Genomic DNA, 23,327 nt, shown 5'->3' with positions numbered 1-23,327 from the left:
AATATTTTGGTAGTTTCTAGTACAGATTTTATTGCTTTTCGTCTTTAACTTCCCATTTTTTAATCACTACTTTTATAATATATCCTCTAACCAGCTGGTTCAACCTTTATTTGGTCTCGAAGAAAAGTAGTTTAATATCCATAGTAGTTCTTTCATCCTTGGCTATCTGTTGTCAGAAATACCTGCTGTACCTGTTTTTAAGATAACTTGAAGCATGCCGCTCCCCCGCCAACTACTAAGAAGACCACGTGTAACTGACGTCATGCAATGCCTCTACTACGGAGGCTTTTAGATATGAAAATAAATACAAGTTATGCAAAACAGTTTCAGTTCCAACTTTTTTGAGAAATATCTGCACACGCACAGGCAGATATCTGCAGTTAGCTCAGCTTGTAAATTTCATGTCCCTATTCTTCACAGCACAAAAAACCTGCAAGAACGAGTAATATTTTGATATGTATTTGCGAGTCATGTAAATCTGCTGCAACATAATGTATTGGCAGCCCCTTGCTTTACAATGACAACGCATCTTTTGAGAAGTGTAGCTTAAATGTTTGACTTACCACTGAACTTCTTACATCGCGCCGTCTGCCTTCCACCGTCTCGCCTTCTCCAAATAAAGTCTTGAAAAGGTGAGAAATCACACCACGTTTAGAAAAGCCATCTCTAATTAATCAGAGATGGTGGGGGGAAACATACAAAAGTTTTAACACGACGCACAAATAATAAAATATTGTGAACGTAATAGACCGAAGACCTGAACGGGTCAGCCACCCATTGGTGCTCCCCTCGTTACTCGAATGGGCTTGTGCATTGTAGCGCGCAGTCTTCCGTTTTTTTCCCGTGTTTGCTTTGGTGCTTTTAATGTCTAGGTGTTGCTAGCGGGTATAATACATGAAACGAAGTCTAGCAGACGTATTGTGTCGCCTGCATTAAGAGCCACGGAAACTCATCTGACATTTACAAGGTTGAGTGTCCACGCGTGATTCGTATGAGCAGTTCTGCCTGTTGCTAAAATGTACGCCTGACCTAACTAACCACGAGTACATATGAAAGTATTAGCACAGGTAATAATTTATACTAAGTGCAATCACAACGGTTTTTATACCGGTCTTAACGGCGGGATACCTGTGTACATTTGGGCTAAAGAGGCACTTAGTACAAATTAGAATACACCTCTGAGGCACAGGCCTCCACCCTGGCGGACCACCTGACATTCATCGATCAATTTGGAAGCCCCACCATCGCTCCCTCCTTGCGTTTCTTCGCGAAACGGGAGTTAATATAGCTGTGACATAGTATTTATACGAATGGCAATACTATCGCAATAAAAAAAAGAATTCCCTGTGGCCATCAAACCATCGTAGGAGTTGACAATTACTTTTGTAATATTTTAGTTTGCAAATTTTCTCCCAATAGAATGAAGTAACAAAACTACGAAGCCGTAATATCATTACAGGCCTCCACGTGCTATTAAACAACAAAATAACGCCCCTCTTAATGACAACGATGCTTGAAACTATCAGTTTTCCTGTCAGGCGCTCGTTTACTGTCGTTGGGTTTCAGGGGCTCACAGGGTTTTGGTGACTGGGTGGTCACTATAAGCGAGACCAAGAATGCTTCGCGTTCGCGTTACCTTCCAACTGGTTCGACCGTGTCGGAATGGTGCCATTGCATACACGTCCGATTCATAACGCGAGAGACCCAGGTTCGGTTCTTACCAGAGGAAGCATTTTATTCTTGAGACGCTTGACGTGCATTGGCTTATCACCACCGTTTTGAGAAACCGACTGCGTACACTGGCGTTCCCGCAGTGGGGTTTTGTCACAGGACGGTCACCATGAACAAGACTAGCGCTTGTTAAAAAATTTCGAAATGGATATCCGAGTTGAAGCATTTAATGTCACCCAGAAAACGCAGGGTTTGCGAAATGTAGAAGCAGCACAAGCATTTTTACAAATGAATAGAACATTCTCCAAATATCAGCAGATTTTTTGTTCGAGCGCGTTGGTTGAACCGAAATCTGAGACAGCTAGCCGTTTCAGTGCACAGCCAGGGATGCAATAGCTGTTTATTCAAGTGTAGGAAGTAGAAACATGCAAAAAGTAACCGGGAAATTTTGATGTGAGACTTAAGGCAGCTCTTCAGCACCCTCCTGTGTGTGTCCTCATTCAGCCATGCAGTAATTCTTTTTTCAAAGACTACGAGCCAACCGGCAGCAAACAAATCTTATTACACGCATAAATCATTTCTTTTCCACATGAAGGCATACCTTCTTTCTGCGACGTTATATTTTAGCATAAAAACACATCCCTGTGTCTGCTAGGAATGTATAGCCATAAAATTAGCAACGTTTCAACATGAAGTAATGACGTTAAGTAGCATCCGCCCTTAAGCACAGCTTCTTTGAGGTAAATTAGGAGACGCTGTGCGACATTTTCCTGTCACTCGTTGATGGCGGCGTGCATTTATCAGCTCCGAATACCAGCGCTGCAGCGTGGTTGAATCTGCCGTCCACGCATGCTTTACCGGACAATTAAGTGCAAGATGGTGCTCAATCCGCGAAACTGCACGCAGACGCGATGTTTGCTTTGTGTATTTTAATACCTGCATGAAGGGAGAAAGCTGGATTCCGAGCATGACATTGAGCATTATCTGTAGTTTGTAATTACGCATAATGCGCGTAAATCGCACACGTGGTGTGCTTTGTAAATGTATTCACTCTCAAGATTCACTGATCTGTAAAAGTCATTGCTGTTATTTAGGCTTTGAATTACGCACCACAGAGCGACGGATAAAGCCATGCATAAGTACGCGACACCGACTGCCACTGGCATTCCACTGAGGATAGTTTCGCCATGGGCGGCGCTGTTTGCTGACGCAACGGTGGTGCCATACAACAACTTCCCGGTTCCTATACTGCTCGCCTCTATTCCCACAGTTGGAAGAAATATTTCGTGCACTTGGGGTTCCTTACGTGCAAGAAAACTCGTGTACCATTCATAAATGCAACTCCGTAGCTCACGTCCCTCCACTGTGATATCACAGCAGGCCAAAGGGAATTAGGGAGGGAATTCCTCACTACTACGTGGTGATGTAGTCTGGGAGCAATGTGAGAAATAACCAAAATATCCACTGCTTGCAGTGCATAAAACTCGTTGCCTTGCTGCCAGTCCAGAATTTCTCCGTGGAAGAGTCAACTAGTGTTATTTCAAGGTTGAGTGAACGAGCAAGACAGACTGGATTACCGCTACTAGTAGTACACTTTGCCTTTTAAATCTTATATCGGCAGTGGCTTCACAGACCACACCAGCAACATCGCGAAAATAGTTCTGGTGGGAGGAAATATCTGTGCTATTGAGAGATCGTACCATATTTCATTTCATTTCATTTATTGAAGCCTTAAGGGCCCGGAGGCATTACATATCGTGATTAACATAAAAGCTTTTTGAGTTTGCCTGAAGATCTGCAAATAGGGCACTTGCACAGCACGGCTGTATTTAGAGGGTAGTTGCAATTGTGCAGCACAGCATCATTTAGGCTGATTTTTAAATTTTGCTGACGACTTTAAATGACAAAGTGCTGCAAAGAAGCTTATTACAAGGTGGTGAATTGTGAATCTGTCGATAAAACCTTCAGGCAATTGGTAGTTTTGCCTGAAGCATGACGGGGGAAGGGGGTTTAATGAACGACACTTTTTCTTACCACAAACTGGCACACATTTCAATTTCTTTGTGGTATAATGCCTGCACCACTTATAGGCGGTTACAACTCTTCATTGAAGGTACATTTTAGATCGTCACTTAAAAAATCGTGGTCCAAATGATCTTTCTTGTCATTGGTTTCTACAGCAGCATTGCGATGCTGACAGATTACAAGAAAATTGCATCAAACTACACCCGCAATATTGGCTTTGACTGCATCGGTGAGTTAATTCCGCGGTGTTCGTACATTTTCTAGCGAAATTAAGACCGTGGATTTTTGCCGATATCCACGTGCAGGTTAAATACCTCTTTAAAAATCAGTTCCAATGTCTTTTTAGCTAGGTCGCAGACACAAGCCAATGACACGTTCACACCAATTTAACTTCAGTATGTGCTTGTTGTGATTCACCAGTACTTGGCGCACAGCAGCGTTTATTGCACGTCAATTTTGCATTGCGCATTTATATCGATATTTTTTGCGTTGCTCATTTTGCGCCGCACTTTTATTGCATATTCATAGCACATTTACTGAGATGGCTAAGCTAACCAGGCAGGTTTGCTTCACACAAATGAGACACGTGAACGGTAGCTACGCAAAAGCGCTATGGAACACGATACAGCCCTGTCCTGTTCTAAGAAACTTCGGACCTATGTGCTTGATGATAATGATGATGTTAATTGGCGCAAAGGCTTCGAGGCCAAAACCAAACCAAAAAATGTCCGTTGTGTCGCACGTCAGTTATATGCTGTATGTTTTCGTTAAAAGATGGCTATTTAAAATTGGTCTATAGGGCCCTGGATGCATCCAAAAAAACTGAATAAACTTAGTCGAAAGCGGAGAAAAAGATTCCGGTTTAAAATCAGTGTGCCTCGCGGAGAGTTTCTGCCTAGCAAAAAACATGAGGCCCCTGAGTGTCACTGAATAGAACCTCAGCACAGTTCTTATTACTCTTGTACAAGCTGTGCTTATCTGTGAGAAGGAATTTTCTTAAAATTCAACCTACGCCAAGTAGTCAAAAACTTTTTGCATTTGAATATTCCTTCATCCGAGACAAAATGCGGCGGGTGTAGTAGTATGCGTTGTGTATATATTGGCCAAATGTCTCTGTCTGTGTTTCGAGTGACTTGCATTCAACTAGTATATTGAGTAGAGAGATCTCCTCCACATTTATCACATGTTGGTCGTGGTGTTCCATTCCAAAGGTATCGTGTGCGTCATATGTGTGCCCTATCCTTAAACCACAAAGAGCAACATATCCAAACCTGTGTAGTTTTTCTGTTATGTGTGTGCCTATTTGTGATTTATTTGCATGAAGTTTTTTTGGATTTGTGTGTTTCAGTGGTTCTGCCAGCATTGCCGGGGTTTTCTTTTAAAGGTCCATATCAGGACACAGCAAGGCACAGACATAATGTCCACATTTCTACGAAAAGCAGCAGCAGCCTGCCTATCAGCAGCCTTATTCCCGGTTATTCCACAATGACGAGGAACCCAGCAGACTGATTTTGAGCTCGATTAATTATGCTTACATGATAGCGTTTATGAGCAAGTTCAACACTGCTTTCTTATGTCTCTTCGCTAACGACAAGGCTATCAATACACAGAGAATACATGTGTATGACCAGACAATATATTTTGTTTTGTGTTATGTGTTCTGCAGCCACCGCCATACGTTGGGCATCACCAATGAAAATGCCGCTGTTAGGGTTTCGGATTTTAAAGGAGGAGAGGTTCGGTTCGAATATGGCACATGACATCGTAGAGTTTGTTTTGGACGCATCTTTGTAGAACACTGCACATTGACATTTATTCTGAAGACCTAAAAAGTGCTGGTGAATCAATGGACTAGGTGCTGTTTTTGTTCATGCTTGCAAAAGACAAGTGACGTACTACGAGCGATTGCTTCCAAGGGCCATAACATCAACTAAACAGGTTTTTTTGGCGTCTTCGAAAGAAACGTCCAAGTTGTGCTCTAAAGTGTTTATGGTTATTGCATAGGGCTGTGGAAGTGAAGGCAGTTTTACAGACCACGTTACAGTGGTTGTGTAATGTAGTAAGGTGTTTGACCGGTTCTTTACGACTGAGGTGGTTTTTACAGCATATTGCAGGGCTGTGTAGCCACACTGACTTCCAATGACCACATGTCAGATTCCACATACATGCTTCTTATCTGGCTCGTACGGAAAGCACCTATAACCAATTGCAGACCGAAATGGTAAACAGGATCAGGTAGTTTCAGAGCAGTTGATGGGCAGGGCTTCCACACTGGGCTACCATAATCAAGCCTCGATCTGACGGGGCTGTTGAAAAGTTTCAGAAAGCCCGTTCTGTCTCTTCAATATGACGACGTGCCAGAATCTTCACAAATAAAATGCATCAAATCACTAAATATTTGTCGTCTTATGTGAGAACTAAACAATAATTTTTCATCAAGCAGCACACCCAAAAATTGGTGCTCTTTTTTTACGCGGACGGGCTTTCCTTCAAGAGTCACACATAGGCCTGCGCGCATGCCTCATAGCTTAGTAAAAACCAGGTAGCAGTTTTGTTACTACAGATAAATTTAAAACCATTCCCATTTGCACAACCTGAGAACCTGTTCACTCCAAGTTAAATTTGTCTGTCACAAATTGTCATATTGCCATATTTAAAACTAATCTGAACATCATCCACACATACAGTAAAAGAGAGAGCGACGTAACATGTACTTTAAAGAATCCAGTTTGACAATGAAACGTGAACTCAAGACACCTCCCTGAGACACGCCATTTTCTTGGGTGAACGCGCGTGGTAACACGTGGGCAATTCTCACTCGGAATCTCCTGTGGGTTAGATAGTCTTTCATGACATTTACCATATTGCCCAAGATCCAGCATGAGGAAAGTTCGAGTAGAATGCCGCAACCCCAAGTGGTGTTGTTCTTTTCTAGATCAAGAAAAATGATCCCAGAGTGTTCTTTATGCACGAAGGCATCACGTGGGTTATCCTCGAAGGTTACAAGGGCATCAGTAGTGCATTTGCTAGAGCCCGCCTGACACGTCTGAAATCCCGTTAGGCTCTAAAAAAGGTGCTTGAGCCACTTGTCAATAACTTGTAAGACACTACCGTTCACCAGCACTTAGGTTATTTCCAAGCTGCAGCTACTGGTCGAAGGCCAAACTGTGCTCTGATGCAAGAATTTAGGTCCCATGCTCAATTAACAACAAACGTTTTGGTAACATGACTAGGAAACTGCGAGACACACGCTGCATGCAAGAGAGAAGTCAATGAATAGCGTGGCTTCACCAACGGGTGCGCTGCATGATAGCAGGAAAGTTTCTCCTCATTAGTTCGTGTACAGCAAATCGCAGCTTACTAGAAGGTGGTAGCTAACCAGAGCCAAATGTTTTCACAAACCCATTCGGGTGGGAGATACCAGTTTTTGATTTCCAGTTCCTCACATGCAAACATGCAAGTTACAAGTTATGGCAAGAATACGCTCGTACTTCTATATTTCTATCGCAAAGCTGGCCTATTAGCAACAACAAATTTTTATGAACGTCAATTTTTTGTATTTGGCGTGTCATTATAACACCACAGTAGAAAGGGTTTTGTCGGAATGGCCATGGCAAGCACTGCAGCACCAATGTATAATGGTGAGGATAGCCTCAGCACCCCATTCAGACCACCCTGGTTCAGTTGCCCGTGCTAGCTGTGGGATTTAAAGCAAAAACCCAGAGGCAAATACTGGCGTATTTCCTTCTTTACTGCCCCCTTTTTTGTAGCAGTGTGACATGCACAATTGATAATATACACAGATACAGAGAAATTACAATGAATGCTATTTATATTTCAGCTAATAGCAAAGCATCAGGGCCTTGCTTTGATCTACCTGAATTTGAGCAGGAAAACCTAGAGTGAGAGCCAACTGCGAAGATGTTAAAAAACATGTGTAAATTTACTTATACGGTACGTTTATTTGCCACATCTAGAAGAAGAAGTAAAAAGTAACCTAATATAGGCTGGGAGCCAACAGCACTTTTAATTTCATACTCACATCCTCCAAAGCCCTAATGCGTCTGTCAAACTCGGTCTGATTACTCAGGGCACTGTTTGTCTTGTTTTCCAATTGGGTCTGCAAAATCAAAAACGACGTCAGGTGCCGTCAACCAAAAGGTTTGTAGGAAAACACGCTCACCGAAAACTCCATGCTCTTTTTGTACTTCTCCTTTTGCTCTTCCAAGCATTCTCGAAGCATCTGAAACCCCGGGCACAATTTTTTGAGAAGCCGAAAGTAGGTCGGGAAGTACTTAGATAACGAACGAAATCGTGCCACAAGCGCGGCAGTGTCAAAGTGCTAAGCTTTCGCTATAACGGTGAATACAATAAATAACGTACGACTACCGGAATGTAGTGCGTACAATTTTTTCGGGAACTAGATCAACTGCGGCAAACGTATGCTAGAAAAACAGCTGCCGCTGAATGAGCAATTCCGAACAATGCGTCGCGATTCGCCCTGCCAAAAAGCCTCATGAGCCAAACGACATGCCGTTTTCCTGCATCGTGTGTGACAAACAATGGCGCTCAGGTAGCAGGAACGAGCATCTTCTGGCACAAAAGCACGTCAAAGTACGTTATAAGCAACGTACCCCAGCAACCGCTGTAAGACTCAGTTGCTGCATCATTCCTTACAGTGATGCTATTTTCTGTTTTCCTACTGCTCCCTTCCAAGGGATGTACTACCATTGTAGCAGACATACTGGAACACAGGTCATTGGCACAAGAACTTGACCATAGGACATGATAAGTACCGGATATAACCTAAATGACAGCAAGCCCTTCTTTGCGAGAGCACATTGTACTTAAAAACACTAGAAGGTCATAGTGCGGGTTGGTTTTCTTAAGTTGCAGCCTTTAACATTTTCTTTGAATGCTGCACAACAGCATTTGGAGTAATTGCATATGATACTATCCTCCAGCATGGCAGCGCCTACCGGTTAGGCAGGCGGATATTTACAAGGCCTGTAACACATTGCGTTAGCAGATTCCCGAAACAATGCATATTGGCCCCCAAATAACAGTGTCATAAAATTCGGTTTGAGAAACATGAGCAAGGACAGAGTCCTGAACAATTTCACAACACCAATATGTGGCTGTGTCAAATTACTCATATATTAAACTATTTGCTGTACATCCTTGTGATTGTTCTTTAAAACTGCAACACTTGAGCTACGGGCAACACTATCGTAAACGGGTATGTTAAGTTGGAGAACCGTGGGTCAACACATTGGCGCTGCCATTTTTTGCTCAAGCATAAAAACAGCCACGGCAGCCCGCTTCATACCCGTATTCTTGAGATCAAAGACAACAACGCTTAGCCACTGGGCCACCGCAGCTTGCGCTATATAGACTGCAGCATCGAACGGGAACGTCTCATAGCATTGTATTGCACTCCATTCAGAAACCCATTAAAATAAATCCAACTGTCTCCACTATACAAAATTTCTGAGCCTTTTCTGCCAGAAACAGGCACCCAGTGTGAGTTGCTGCCAGCATATGTAAAAATGCCCAACCAAATTCACAACAATGTCTGTAGTGAAGCAAGCAATTTGTAAAGACAATTCTGTAGTAGAGACGCACAGCACAGGTTTTAGAGCAAAGAATTCCTGCAGTAAGCAAGCACAACAGAGGTATCTAAGCAAGGGTCATCTGTAATGTCTGCTTCAGAGACACCATCGCAGTGATCAAACCTCTCCTGTTTTTTCGGTCATACTTGATGGTCCTCGCAAGCGCTGATCTACGATGAAGACTGCAAATGTGTGCATGCGTAACACTCGCGTTTTACTGAAACCCTATAAGCAGCTAATTCTAATGAAATGGGCATGAAAACCGACTGATGTCTTGCCTTGGCCTAGCCAATTAATTCCTTTTTCAATTCTAAGCTTAATCAATTCAGCCACCAGCAGCAAGGACAGAGCAGAGGTAATGAACATGTGCTCTCGTGGCGCAGAAAGCAATTATACAGTGTGAATATTAGGTAACAATTTGGACTTACTGTCAAAAATTAGTATACATCGGTCTCGAGCAGACCAAATTTCTATTTGCAGAACCCTAAAATGTCAGAATCCTGCACCAACTCTGGCAGAGAATCACTGCAGCAAAGCTACCGACAATCAGTATAGGCATAATTTCGCCGCAATGTTTCGTTCATCTGACGCCACAGCATTGGTACGCAATGTAATGTTTGATCTCCTTTAAATGAGTTTGCCCCAAGTAGGCATGTTATACCCATCCCCGTAACAACCATGACAATCTTAGTGGCTGCGCCGCTCTTAAAGTATGCCTAAGGTCGCAGGGGTGACTGACTACCAAATACAAGGAGTATTTGCGCTTTCCTTCAGGAACGATACCACGCAATAAAAAAACGATCCAGCAACAGAGAAAGTGCGCCTCGCCCCGAGTCAATCAATTTTACTCGAGTATTTGGTCCAAACGCATTAACAGCTTAATACACTCCGATTTTGACATCTGAGAATTTTCTAGTTCCGTCAGCACAGTTTTCACAGACGTTTTACGCCTGGGATAACGTTTTTTGTAGAAGACCAAAGCCCTATCTTTGAACTGAATATACCAATACTGTAAAACCATGTTAGAACACACTTAAAGGGCGAGTCAAGGTTTCTTTCCTACAGCCACAGCGTTCTCGTAAATGTTTCTCAGACGTTCTACCAGTAAAGCAAAAAAGAGTTACGATTAATTTTGTATTTTGCTTTGCCGGTGACATCTGTTTTATTAAACCGGATTTAGCGAAGCAGCTAAGCATTATTCTTCCCAGTTGGCTTTTATTAATATCCTCGGAGCCTTAAGGTGATACTACAGCCGGCACCCGGGTGACCCTGGGCTCTATCGTACCCAGATTCGGCCGCACACCTGCGAGTGCTGACTGAGTAGCGTTTGACCCAGGCAAACCGCATTAATAACAGGCCTCCTGCAAGTTCTCTGAGGTTTAACCACCTTCAAAGTGAGCTTGTGGTGCAAAGTGTCTCTAACGGGCCAGTCTGCTTGTTCCGACAGCTGGAAATTTAGTTAAACGGGTGAAAACGCTGGGCACATTGGTGCACAAGGCAACAAATGGCCCCGTAGTGGGGGTGCTCTGGCCTACCGATTATTAATGCTGATCCACATCTCTGATAGTCAGAGAATGTGCTATTTTTCTTAAGGGGTATTGAATTTACTGCCCTACACCTATGTCCTGCCCCGTTTTTTTCACATTGCTCTTAATGACTTCAGTAACCCCTATTGTTTCGATAATTGCCTTCTGCTAGGATATCATGCGGCACTTCTGTTGTTTTGTGTTTAACGAGCTGGCTGATTTTATTTTTTGTACTTTCTCGGTGTTATTCTCTCTTCCGATCACTTATCGCCGCCCATTTTATTAGGCTTTCTGAAGTTGCTTTCTCGCCACCGCTTTATTTCTCATTGTAATCTGACTAAAACCACCAACGCAAAATGGCACCTAATGCAACACAGCACACGTGATAGTGATTTTAAATACGTCTGCCACTTTTCAATAGGCACTTTTGAACTTACTTTGTTTTGTTCTTTAAGACGATCAATTTCTTGAACAAGTATTGCATTATGTTGAAGGCTGCCCAACTCGTGAAGGGCCATATCCTTACGTCTGGTCTGCAAAGAAATAATACCTGCAGTTACTTCCAAGACAACTTACCCAAACTCTCGTCTTGAGCCTTGGCACGCTTGGACAGGCATAAAAACCAGATGAACACTAAAGCTTAAAACGTTTTCACACAAAAAGACAACCAGTAAGAAATATGGTGTATTTTGTGAACACTGAGTAGGTATTATAAGAATAACCAAAAGCAAGTACGTTTTTTCAGACTCACAGTTAGTACAGTAAAAGCTCCAGGTATTGTTTGTTGCTTGAAAATTTGTTGACAGGTCAAAGAAATCAGACGTCGTGCATGCTGATAACAAAAGTTTCCTTGCGCAGGAAAGCATTCGTAGTAAAGGCAAAAAAGTTGGCCGAAAAAGCTAATTTTTATTATTGCTAAGGAAAAGCTCTTTATTGCTGGCCTCTATCGCATTTGCATATGGTCCCAGAAAGAGTTCTCGAGCGATTCAATAGATCAGAAATTCTTGGTCACCCCCCCCCCCCCCCCTAAATTGTATCTTGTTGCGAAGTAGGTGCAGCTTTGTTGCTTCGTCCGTTGTAGGCACTTCTCGAAGCTCCTTGTCACCCGCATATTCAGCTGCATCGTCGCCAACCATGTAGGTTTCGGACACCATTTCGCTAAAAGGTACTTCGGCCTCGTACAGGGCATTCTCCGCGCAGATTTGCCTTTCACAACTGTACTCGGTGCAGGAGTGTGGGCTAAACGTTGGAATAGACAATTTACCAGCTGTCTCAGTGGACTTTGCCTTGTGTCCTTTCTGCAACATTTCCAGATATCCGTGATCCTCCGAAAAAACATTTCGAGATAAAGGGGGCAAATACATTACGCCTATGGGAGGCAAATGGACGGCGAGGGAAAGTGTAGACTTGACCGATGTGGCAATATCTTAGTTCGAGTTACCGAGGAATTAGTGTATTTCAGTGGATGACGACTCCCCATATTCAGATATTCAGAACAGTTATTTCGTCGATATTCAGAACAGTTGTTTCGTACTGGTATCTGCTGGTTTCCTTCGCTCCTTGAGGAAGAAGTGGGCCTACAGTAATTACAATGTGTTGCAAATCCAAACATACCGAATTTACTAGAGATACAAAACAAAACAACGAAACAAAATACAACAGCGAAGGCTGTGCAATACGCTGCTCTGGCAGCTTATTCCGCTTCGGCAGCGGGTGCCACGCCGCCGATGCCAGTGCACCGGCGCATGCGTTGCGGGTCGTCCTTGTACCGCGGTCGCTGGTATGGGCCTGCGATCACGTGGCGTGCGCATCAAATGTGTAGTAGCGCCTAGTTTGCGATAGCAATTCCAGAGGTGGCTTTTTTATGTTCTGCCCGCACAGCGTGGCGCGACGTTCATTCATCTAGCGTCCGCCCGCTAATTTAAACTCCGGTGATTTAAACGGTTTTGTGATCCACTTCGAGTTCGAATTAACCAGCTTTTACTGCAGCAGGCACGGATTCGGGTCTTTTTTACATCATATGCTTCACAACAACGTGGCTGGATGATTTCTGTACATCTGCCCAACATTTCCCACCCGAATACAGTATTCCGCACTGACTGAGATGATGCATCAACTACTCAAAATAGAGGAGGTGGTATGGTACTCGCGTTTGATTGTTAACTAAACATATGCTAGAGGAAATTTTCAGCTCTATGAACAAAAGACTAAATTATCAGCAAAAATGGCACTAGCTGTTTAGCGTGTATTTTTATTTTTTCCCTCTGCGTAGTTCTATGGCAATTAGAGAAGTTCACGGCCTGGAGCATGTTGTAGACTTTACAAAGTATAATAACAGTTTTGGAGATTTAAACCTGCTTTACGTGTTCACAATGTTGCTGCTGTCCCATGCTGAAAGGAACACTGTCACCAATTCTTGATGTATTAATTCACAGATTGCTTCCTTTACAAAAGTGAATACTCTGGCTGATGCATGAATGAATGGCCTGCGACACATCGAATGTACTTTCCTTTGATCTCATTTATCGCACCAATTGAACCGCATGAGGAGCGGCGTGGGTTGCTAAATGGATTGTCTCCAATGTATGGCAGAAACGCATGATGTTACTTCACACGCATGGTCCTGTGAGCTGCGACGAAGTGCTCATGGTGCTCACGAACTGGTGCACATAACAGAGCTGCAGGTTGAACCACTCGCACAAACGGCACTTTGGCCAAAAACAAAGTTTAACGAGCGGGAACAGAGCTGATAATTTCACAATGCCACCTAGACTCGCAATAGAAGTCGCCATATAAACTTTTATTAAAAGTGATTATCAAATATTCGCCGCAATAATAGACAATCCGCGCTCGTAGTCATCGAAACCAAAACTGATGATTTTTAGGCCATTAAATGCCAATAATTGCGCACTCAAGTATTTAGGATCTGTTTTGGGATTAACAGACCACGAGACATCGATAAAGAGAGAAAACAAAAGTGTGGTGTCAGTACCCCTTTAAAGAGCCTTGCACGTTGACTCTCCCCCTGTTTCATGTTGTGTAAGAAAAAATGACACGCTTGTTGAGCTGCAGCCGCGTAAACAGCCCCAAGCTGAACATACATTTCTTGAGCACAAATTGGCGGCTAGACTAAATAAGACAAAGCAACCAGAAATATCTAAGTGACACTACCTGACTCTGAGTGTAATCACTTGTGTTTACTTTAATGAAATGTTCAAAACATTTTCGCCTCAAGCTGTGACAAACAGGCAAAATAATTGAAAATTCTCTATGTACCAGAATTGTCCACAAAGAACCAACATAACCCAAAAAAGTAAACTAGCAACTTGGTGTGATCCCACGAGGCAAAAATAGTATATTTAAAACTAGCTCACCACAAAGCCACATCCAAGTGACTTAAACGAACAGTCGACAGGTATCTGGCAACACTGAGGGTAATGCACATCTTCAAGCTGAAAGCAAAACAAAGAATTGTCACTTCAACCAAAAAAGTTCAAAATACAGTTATGCCACATCCCTCAAACTAGATAACGTCCTAAAATGTTACACGAAATGTAAAAAAAAGCACTATGTTAAGCTTGCTGTAGTATTAGGCACAACAGCCTCATCACATCCTGGAAGTACTACTTGTATTCACAAGAAGAGTAAATGAGTCCAAATGTAGAGAGTGCATCTCCCGGTGTTTTGATTCGAATTTTTTTCATTCCAGAAATAATGAAGTGCATGCGGACTGCTCCTCTTATACATACCAGCACGAACAGCACCATCATCAGAAAATACCTAGATTTTGAATGTCCGAAGCCGCTTTGCTTTGCAGAAAACCTTTCAAAGTGCAATACTAGCGTAAAACGACAGTGGCATTTTTGAGTAGAACAAGCGCGACAGATGCGGGCATGGAGAGAAGAAACACTTTTGTTAAGTTAAGCGTGCAAACTGCTACATTACGTGCGCAAGAGGCGCGGTTTATACCACTACCTTTAGAAGTGGCCGAACATGCACTAGGCAAACAGGGCACTGTATTTAAATGGGCTATTTTGAAGTATCATTTAAACACCCCATTTCACATATTTCATCATACTACGGTACTTAGGAATAGCTATAAGCCGAACTTTCAGGCCACTGAGAAGTTATTCGAATGCAAATAAGACATTGCACATGCATTGAAGGAAGTCTTCTACATTGCGGACTGAGCAGGCACGCGATAGCGAGACAACTGCCTCTACCCACCAAAAAGCGATGGCTTACATGCAAAATTCTTGATTATCTGTCTGCAGCTACCAGGCTTGCCCTTTCCTCGTCTGCCTTCCTGCTAATCCAAACACAGTAACATTTATTGCCCTTTTTTGTCTTTCTTGTTCATTTGCCTTCCCTTCCCGAATATTATGCTTCAGTAGTTGGACGAGCACCGTCCCTTCACTTTCTCACTCCATCTCCATCATCCTGGTTTCACTAAAAAACTTTTTAAACCACCGTCGTTTTCCTCTTTATCTGCACACAGCTCGCGTATTGTGTCAGTACGCTTGTTAACGCTGCCGGAAAAAACTGGCAGATTTTGGCAGTATTCCTACACAGCCAAAATACAATACATTCGGTGGCCAATTCCCTTGTTTCTTTTCCGGAGATCTATTTCATTGGTCTTTCAGACAACTAACCGCTTTCCAAGAACATTTATCAAGTATAAGGTTTGAAATTTTCAAATGCATGCATAGTTTGTATTGTGCTCCTCGATTTGTAGTGAATCGAATATTGCAATATTGAGCCCTTTTTTTTCACATTTACAACCCCTTGACCCAGTGAATAAAAATTGCGCAAGGACAGTGGGCTTACCTCAGCAATCGTTTTAAACTCTTTGTGACAATGCTGGCATGAGCCCGGCCGCTGGCGGCACTCAGCCTCGTGTTTCTGCAAACCACAAAGGTTAGGCACCATTTCGAATGTTAGAGCACGTATGTCAAAACAAATAACCAGTTCTTCGTGATGGCAGTTGATGCAAGGGAGGATGCATAGAAAGACCTGCATTTTACAGTTGAGAAATTTTATGCACACTTTTACAGTGAACTTTGACGTATCAAATTGAATAAAACAAACACTTTAAAAAAATTTCGGTTACCGCTGCACCCTCACTGTGAAGATTTTATACCTCATGTTAAACTGAAAATTGGAGGCGAAAATGTCAGGATGAATTTTGCCAGTGAGACTGACGATTGATATTTCTCACGTGTATACTATCTAGGCAAACGAAAGTCAGCTTTAGATTTCGTAATAAACTATTAACTCTAACCTTCAACTTCAGCTGTGCTAAATAAATGGTGGCAAAAATTATCGCTTAAATTTGTCATTACCATGCAGTTTCAACATACGACCTAAATCATTTTAGCCAACACAAATTTTGGTAATAAATTACAGCAGACTCCTGTGAAGGCAAACTCGGTTAAAGGGACCCTGCAACACTCTTTGAGCAGCGCAAGTAAAGCTGCGCGACGTTTAGATTACACTGCCAGGAATACCTGGGCCAAATATTACACGTGCACGTGAAGCGGTGAGCGCGCAAATCGATGTGAAAGACGCGGAAAAACCAACCGCTCTCTCTTCAGTTGTCCTCATTATGCAACCCCTGGCGTGGCCTAAGGGACGTCACATAGGCCATGTCTGCCCTATCGGCTGTCACTGGTCAACTTCGCGGCTAGATTCTCCCATTTCCGTCGTCGCCACCGCTGTGTCCGAACCTCTTGTTTGCCTGAACCTGTAGGCACAGTTTTGCCGTTTTTTTTGTATTTTGAGTCCGCGCGGAGTTTGAGTGATGAGCTCAATACTTCCCTTTCAACGGGACCACTCGACTACAAACGTTTATTGCTTCAAAAACGCCCTACCAGCCCGAGCGCGCACTTGCGAGCAGGCACCAGACTTTTTTGTGGCACCAGACCGGAAATAGCCCCCTCCGCGTTGCGGAGAAAAGAAGAAAACTACCCGGCATCTGATATATTGAAGGCCGCCGAAGAGAACGCCGCGAGCCGCCGCCCCCCCCCCCCCCCCCTCCCTCTCCGGGAGAGAGCGCGCAGCTGCCGTCGCGTTGTCCGCGGTCGAGTCGAGAGGGAACGATTATGCGCGATTTCTCATCGCGCGTAGTTTCGTTAATTGTGAACGGATTTTCATAATTCTTGCGGGAGGAGATTTCTGGGACAATAGACTTTATCCCAAAATACATTCCTAGTAGTCGATGGCAAGTGTTGTAGGGTTCCTTTATTAGGCGCTCTGAGATATTCTGAAAAAATGCGATCGTTTGTTTGGTTTACACACTAACTGGGAAAAAATCCGCTTAACACGAAGCGGCTCACACGCAGCCTTCTGCTAGGACGCACTTTCGCAGTGGCCGCCACCGCAGATGCTTGGCGGGGAATCCACGCGGACGAAGAGAAAAGAAAAAAATTATCGCAGCTTGTCTTCTAGGTGCAAGGCTGGAGAAACAGCATAGCTGGCGGCCTTACCTAGGAGGAAGCTCTTCGAGCTCCTTGCTCTTGCGGCCTCGAACGCGGCCCTCACGGGAGTACGAAAGAATGTACACGACTCCCCGACTCTTTTCGGACATGTGCAAACGGAGGAGAAATCACGTGGCTTCCTCGGCCGACATATCGACCGCCTTTAGCATGTTTAAATCGAGCGCCTTGAGTGCTTCTGGGTAACCCATGTCCCCCGCACTCAAATATCTCGCCACGGCCTTATGTAGGTTAGACATTCCGCGGTGGGCTTTGTTCACGTAATCGACGACGTACGTTGAACAGGCATCCTGATCGGGAATTACCTCAATGTCCATGTTGGAGTCGAGCATAAGGCAATCAAGGCTTTGAATGGGTTGACCCGCTTCTCATAGGGGCCCCGTTTCTACAAGATGCAGGGACTACTGACTCCGCGTCTAAGAATCTCCACGTAGTGACTCTCGTTCCGCATGCCAAAGCTGCCGCAGAACTGTTCGTTATCATTGAACGTCATATGTTTGAGGGAGTCGTGCATCTTTTCGTAGAGGTCCATTAGTTTTTGAATGTGTTAGCGCTCATCTAGGTCGCCTCCGTAGTCTATACGTCGCTGGTGAGCATTGCGAACGGAGTCGCATTGAGAGACGATCTTAAGCGCCTGACCCAAGTATATCTGCGGTAACAACCGTTATCGTAAAGCGGAGAAATCAGGTCCAAACCTACTACCATGACCAAGTGGTGGTGAAACATCTTACGCGGCAGCGGTATGGAAGACCCAAATCACGGCAGATCAAGGGATGATTAATTGGGGCCCCATATTTGCTCGAGCACTCGCGGTATTCGCTAATCGGTTCGTCGTTGTCTTCTAAGTTGGTACATTTTACTGGCGCAAAAGATGGACCACACGAGTAAGAAAAACACAGGACTATCTGCTACCTAGCCCTACTTCCCACCTTAATTCTAAGTCGGGTCAACAAGGCGCTGTGGGCGAGTTCCGGCTTAGTACTTGTAGCATTTTGTGCTCTACACTATCTGGTATTTTTACGGCGCTCCTCACGAGACGCACGTGCGCTCGGCATTTTCTCGGTATTTTTTTTTCTGAATATTACACCACAGCCAAGAGCTTAAACAGCTCTGCTGTTCAAAAAAAAAAAAAAAAAAAGGAAAATGTGGCAACGACGCGCAGTGAACCGGCGCGTCCCCACGCCGAGGAATAGGACCTAGAAGCAAGAAACAAAAAAAGCCGGATAAAGCAGTCACCTCCGCAACCCTCCACCGGCAGTGCCCGCGGGAAACCAAAGAAAAAAGATTCGGTTTAAAGAAGGAAACACCGACACGTATTGTTGCTTGTAACGTGCACATTGGGCTCGCAAAGACATGAGCAAGGAGAGGATAAAAATTCAAAATTGCCTGTGCCCTAACTCAGTTATGCCTGGGCGTGCGTAGCGAGAGGTACAGGCGCCATCATAAGTAATGGAGCATGGGAGCGGTGGCCGAACCCTATCGGAGCGCCGTGTCGCTGCACCGGCGGTAAATAAAAGGACAAAAACACGCATGCGCGCCTGCCGATGGCGACAGCCCATCTATACCTCTCAAACCAGCTTTTTAACTTGGCTTCGAGCATTCTTCGCAGCCTACTGGTCTCGGCGACGGCGCTGATAGCAGGGGCGCATCCGGAGCGTCCGGGCGTCCGAGCGTCCGGAGCGTCCGGGCGCGCGGCCAGCAAATGCGAGCTGCCGGATAAGCGGTGCGCTATCACAGGAATTTACAGTGAGTTCGTCTTTAAAATATTTTTAAGTGTGTACGCTATCACCGCCCGCGCCAAGACCTGTATGCTATGAACAATTCTTGAAGCCAGGTCTAAAAAGTGGTTTCAGAGGTATAGTTGGGCTATCGCCGTCGGGAGGCACGCATGCGTGTTCTCGTCCTTTCGTTTACCGCTGGTGCAGTTACACAGAGCTCCGTTGCGGTTCGGCCACAGCTCCCGTGCTCCAATTACTTATGACGGCACCTGTACGGATAATGTTGATGTTTAGCTTGCTTCTCTGTACGGTTACTTCGTTCCGACGACGAAGCCTGTTGATGACTCTGCCCCCCCCCCACCCCCCAGGACGCCCCTTGTATATATACGACTTCTATTTTGTTATTTTTGATTTATATTTTTATTTTTTTATGTTTTGATATTTTTATTTTTTTACTTCTTGGCGCGGCGAGCGGCGCTGCCAGCTGCGGCGGCTAGGGAATTGCTAGGTTCCCTAGCCGCCGCAGGTTCCCTAGAAACCACTGCGAGTTAGGGAACTGAGGTGCGGCCTCCGGTCACAGCGAAACGGCCAGAATACGGCCATTGTATCTCTCGCTAAAAAAGAACGCAACGTACGGAACTGTCCTATTTGTGAACAGAAACTCCTTACCAATGCCGTCTCTCATTAGGAGCCCGCCAGCATGTGCCAGCGTGACCTACCGTGCCACCGGTAAATTGTTTCTTTTGTTATTTTTTCCTCATTGTTAGTCTAGTAACTCAACCTTCTTGAAGTATTTGATATTTGGGTACATCTGGCAATGTTTGCAACCTTTTTCTAGGGGCACTTCTGTTAAGATGAGGCTGGTAAGGCGAACAAGATTTGATTTTTCATTCGAGTATGTCGTAACGGGAGCCGGCTGTATATTCAAATAATCCTACGGATTATTTAGGTACACTTTTTCATGTGCCATGGTTTTTGTATTCAAGCACAAGCCAAACTATTGAGCACAGTAACTAAAACAATTTTCGAGATAGGACGATTGTCCAAGCTGAAATGTTGCAGGAAAGTTCAATTCTATGGTCTGCTCTCACATTATTACCGGTGATGGAATACTCCTGGTTATCTCCTGTTAAATAACGCTACAATCTATTTTAACTAGGTCACCATTTTTTCAACAATACAGCCTCTTGAGGCTGTAAATATGCAATCCGTTACAAAGACACGCCCTCAGTAAATCTGGCACCCCAAAAGGCATAATAAAATCCGGCATACCAAAAGTTTGAATCATGTTTGAAAAAATGTTAGTTCTCTAACCTTATGAGAAGATTAAGTGGGGCACAGTGACTTACTGTCATACCTGCCAGCATTTATTTTGGGTTCCGGGCACCTTACACCACGTCCCTGAAGCTCAAAATTGTTTTTGAAAGGTTACTTGTCACCACAAAAATCACTTCAGCGTATGGGTGTTTAGGTAATGTTCTATCACCTGGGCCAGCGAGTATTTATAGAATTTTCCTTGTCGCTAGAGTGCCAGAGATTTTTCTTTTTAGTGGGACTTTATACAGTAAAATTAGGATGTGCTAAAGAGATGAGAAAATTGTTCCAGGTCGCAAGTATGGTTTAGAAGTGATATAAACCGGACCCGAAGCCTATCTCGTGCGAAAATGTACTCGACTTTTAAATGAGCGAACAGTACCCTTCTGACTTCAGAGTCGCCTGTAATGTGCCTTTCAGAATAAATGAGCCTCACGTGTTTCTCCCAAGCCTCGACGTCTTCGTTACAGAAAACGCACTCCCGCACCCGCTTTTCGCACTCATCTCTCATGTGATCGGCCAATGCCTTGCGGTCTTGCAGGTATCCACAAAGCGGGCACTCCAATCTCCTTCTAAGGCCGCATTCCTTGTAATGTATCTGCGTAAGAAAATAACGAAATATAGAGGATCAGAAGTCCATACACTGATACAATAATATGAACTAAATTACTGCATCTATGTGTTCCTTAAAACAATACATTTATTCCCAAATGTAATCGTTTCGGTAGTTCTACAAAGGTATGCAAAACTATAAAAATTATAAACGTACTCACGGGCTTCACGTACACAAAATTTCAATTCCATTATTTAAGAAAAAGTCAATACCTATCATCAGCAAATAGTTCAGTATGTTACAAATACTGCCAAAGAGTAATGTTTTTTTTTTCAACTTGAAATATTTACACTTCTGCAAATGACGACTTTTTCATACAAAAGCGAATATAAATTGTCTCTGCCAGACCCAGCCAGCTGCTCGTAATGCATTTAGCCTGTTTCAAAATGGCGCCACGGATGTTCTTCACATCATGCTGGCCGTGCCACAACCCCAGGGCCACCCAATTTCTCCGAAATTTCTTTAAGTGCGCACTTTGGGAGCAACAGCTCTTAGATTAGAGTGGCTTCTGCATCGACATCCTCAGAGCCAGACGGTCAGAGTGACCACCCAGACATAGCATTAAATTTCATAACGAATAAGGGTGAATATCAGTAAATGATCCGGTGCAGTTTCAGAGCAAGTTTCGAGCTCGCTTGGAGCAAACACGTTCTCATGGCACAGCGGAAGCAACTAACCACCATTCCAATGGCAGTTCCAGAGTGCCGCCTCAGCCAGGGTCATTTTGTGGAACACAAAAAGTTGCTCCCCTAAATAAATGGAGTTGGCCGGAACTTGCGGGGTGCCTTCTCATCTCTCCTGACATCGCCGTCTGCTTCCGCAGTACTCCCATTTTCGAAAAGTCTTGAAAAGGAGAACCCGGTCCCTAGAGAGATATTTCAGCACCTCACTATTAACACCATTCCTAAAAAATCACGCCATATCCACGGAATGAATGATGATAAGTGGGGCGAAGCTCGAGAGGGGGAGATCATCGGTAACCGTAACTCTCCCGTGAAAGTTCGCCCATTACATAATTAAGAAAGACGTAAGACTGTGTGCGTACAATGTACAAATCAACTTTTATTTTCGGAGTCAATGCTCCCAGGCCCAGACCTGGTGAAAGACCCCGCGCCATCGAGGACTACCCCGCACCACCACAATTTGTCACGTAGGATGGGACACAACGGTAAAGAAAGAACTTTTATTTAGGGCGAACTTGTGCCCGAACAAGATGAGAGGAAACGAGCAAAGGTCCTTGCGTCTCGTTCGATTTCCGAGAACGACTGCCTGCGTTCGTGGCGTGATCTCTTGCGTGATCTCCCCCTCGCAGTGCACGTGCGCTCGCGCCTCCGTTGGCGAACACAGACAAGCTCGCGCTCCCGGTGCCGAGTTTGCGCTGCCGGTTGCAGCCGGTTCTTGCGCGTGCAACGCGGCCCACTTTGCGACATCTCCGAAAGCATGCGGCGGTCACGTACCACGAGACACAAGGGATGGACAGACCCATGACTTAAGGAGCTTCGCCCCTAAAATATGCACTTTATTCATCGCAAGGAAATGAGGAACGCTAGAGCCAAAGCACTCGAAAAACTGTTTAAACATTGTGAGGAAGTAGTCTACGTGGATGCAGCCGAATACAAAGTGCAGGATGCCTTTGCAGTTGCAGCCGTCGATAACAAACTCAAGCACATCACCGCAGCCACTGTTTATGGCAGGCGGCCGGAAGAAGCGGAAGAGGCTGCAATTTCTGTTGCAATTATTAGTACCAAAGCGAACTTTATCTTCAGCGATTCCAAAACGGCTGTGCGTAATTTTGCGAAAAACAAAATTGACGTAGCGGCATCTCAAATTCTATTAAGAAATCAGTTCGAACCCCGTCAGATCCAGATTATCTGGATTCCTGCGCACTCGCCCCATCCAGGGAACGAAGCGGCCCACAGTTTTGCCCGCGAATTCGTCAACCGGGCGGCGGACAAATCGTGCCTGCGAGGGTCTAAGGAGCGTATGGTTACGTTTCAAGAGATTACATCTCACTACAGAAATGAAAGACTACTTTTCCCTGGCCCGCATTATTCACTAACGAAAATCCAGCAGGCGACATGGAGCAACTCCAATCTCATACTTTTCTGAACGCTTATAAATTGGCCCTAATGTACCCAAGTCTATACACCCCAAAGTGCAGAATGTTTGAGGCCGAAAAAGCCGACTTAGCCCACATCCTATACGAATGCCCTGAGCTCCAACCTAAAGGCGAATGTCATCTCTCTAACCAAATAGAGTGGGAGACTGCGGTGACCAGCTCTGAGCCTGAGACCCAAATTCAGGCCGTGGACTGGGCTTTGGAAGTCGCCACGAAGCAAGGTCTTCTGGCCACT

At 44.4% G+C, this 23,327-nt stretch overlaps 1 protein-coding gene across 5 annotated transcripts in view; it reads right to left on the bottom strand.

Moving 5' to 3' along the window:
- LOC144139446 (uncharacterized) overlaps window positions 1–20,953 on the bottom strand; it is a 37,290-nt gene extending 16,337 nt beyond the window's left edge. For 2 of the 5 annotated variants that reach the window (XM_077671779.1, XM_077671782.1), the window contains exons 1-6: window positions 20,797–20,953; window positions 15,662–15,736; window positions 14,209–14,286; window positions 11,272–11,367; window positions 7,880–7,939; window positions 7,739–7,816 (exon numbers count right to left, since the gene is read on the bottom strand). In XM_077671779.1, the coding sequence (XP_077527905.1) occupies window positions 7,739–7,816; window positions 7,880–7,939; window positions 11,272–11,367; window positions 14,209–14,286; window positions 15,662–15,736; window positions 20,797–20,871 (462 nt within the window). In that variant the 5' untranslated portion in view covers window positions 20,872–20,953. Of the gene's footprint in view, window positions 1–563; window positions 624–7,738; window positions 7,817–7,879; window positions 7,940–11,271; window positions 11,368–14,208; window positions 14,287–15,661; window positions 15,737–20,796 lie in introns of all 5 variants that reach the window. The other 3 variants (XM_077671781.1, XM_077671784.1, XM_077671780.1) reach the window with 3 other exon arrangements.
- Window positions 20,954–23,327: the final 2,374 nt, after the last annotated feature.

This window comes from Haemaphysalis longicornis, unplaced genomic scaffold (assembly GCF_048455015.1).
Source record: "Haemaphysalis longicornis isolate Haplotype H1 unplaced genomic scaffold, Haemaphysalis longicornis Haplotype H1 scaffold_5, whole genome shotgun sequence".
In the NCBI taxonomy this organism is placed as follows: domain Eukaryota; kingdom Metazoa; phylum Arthropoda; class Arachnida; order Ixodida; family Ixodidae; genus Haemaphysalis; species Haemaphysalis longicornis.
This window is presented reverse-complemented; position numbering and strand designations above follow the sequence as displayed.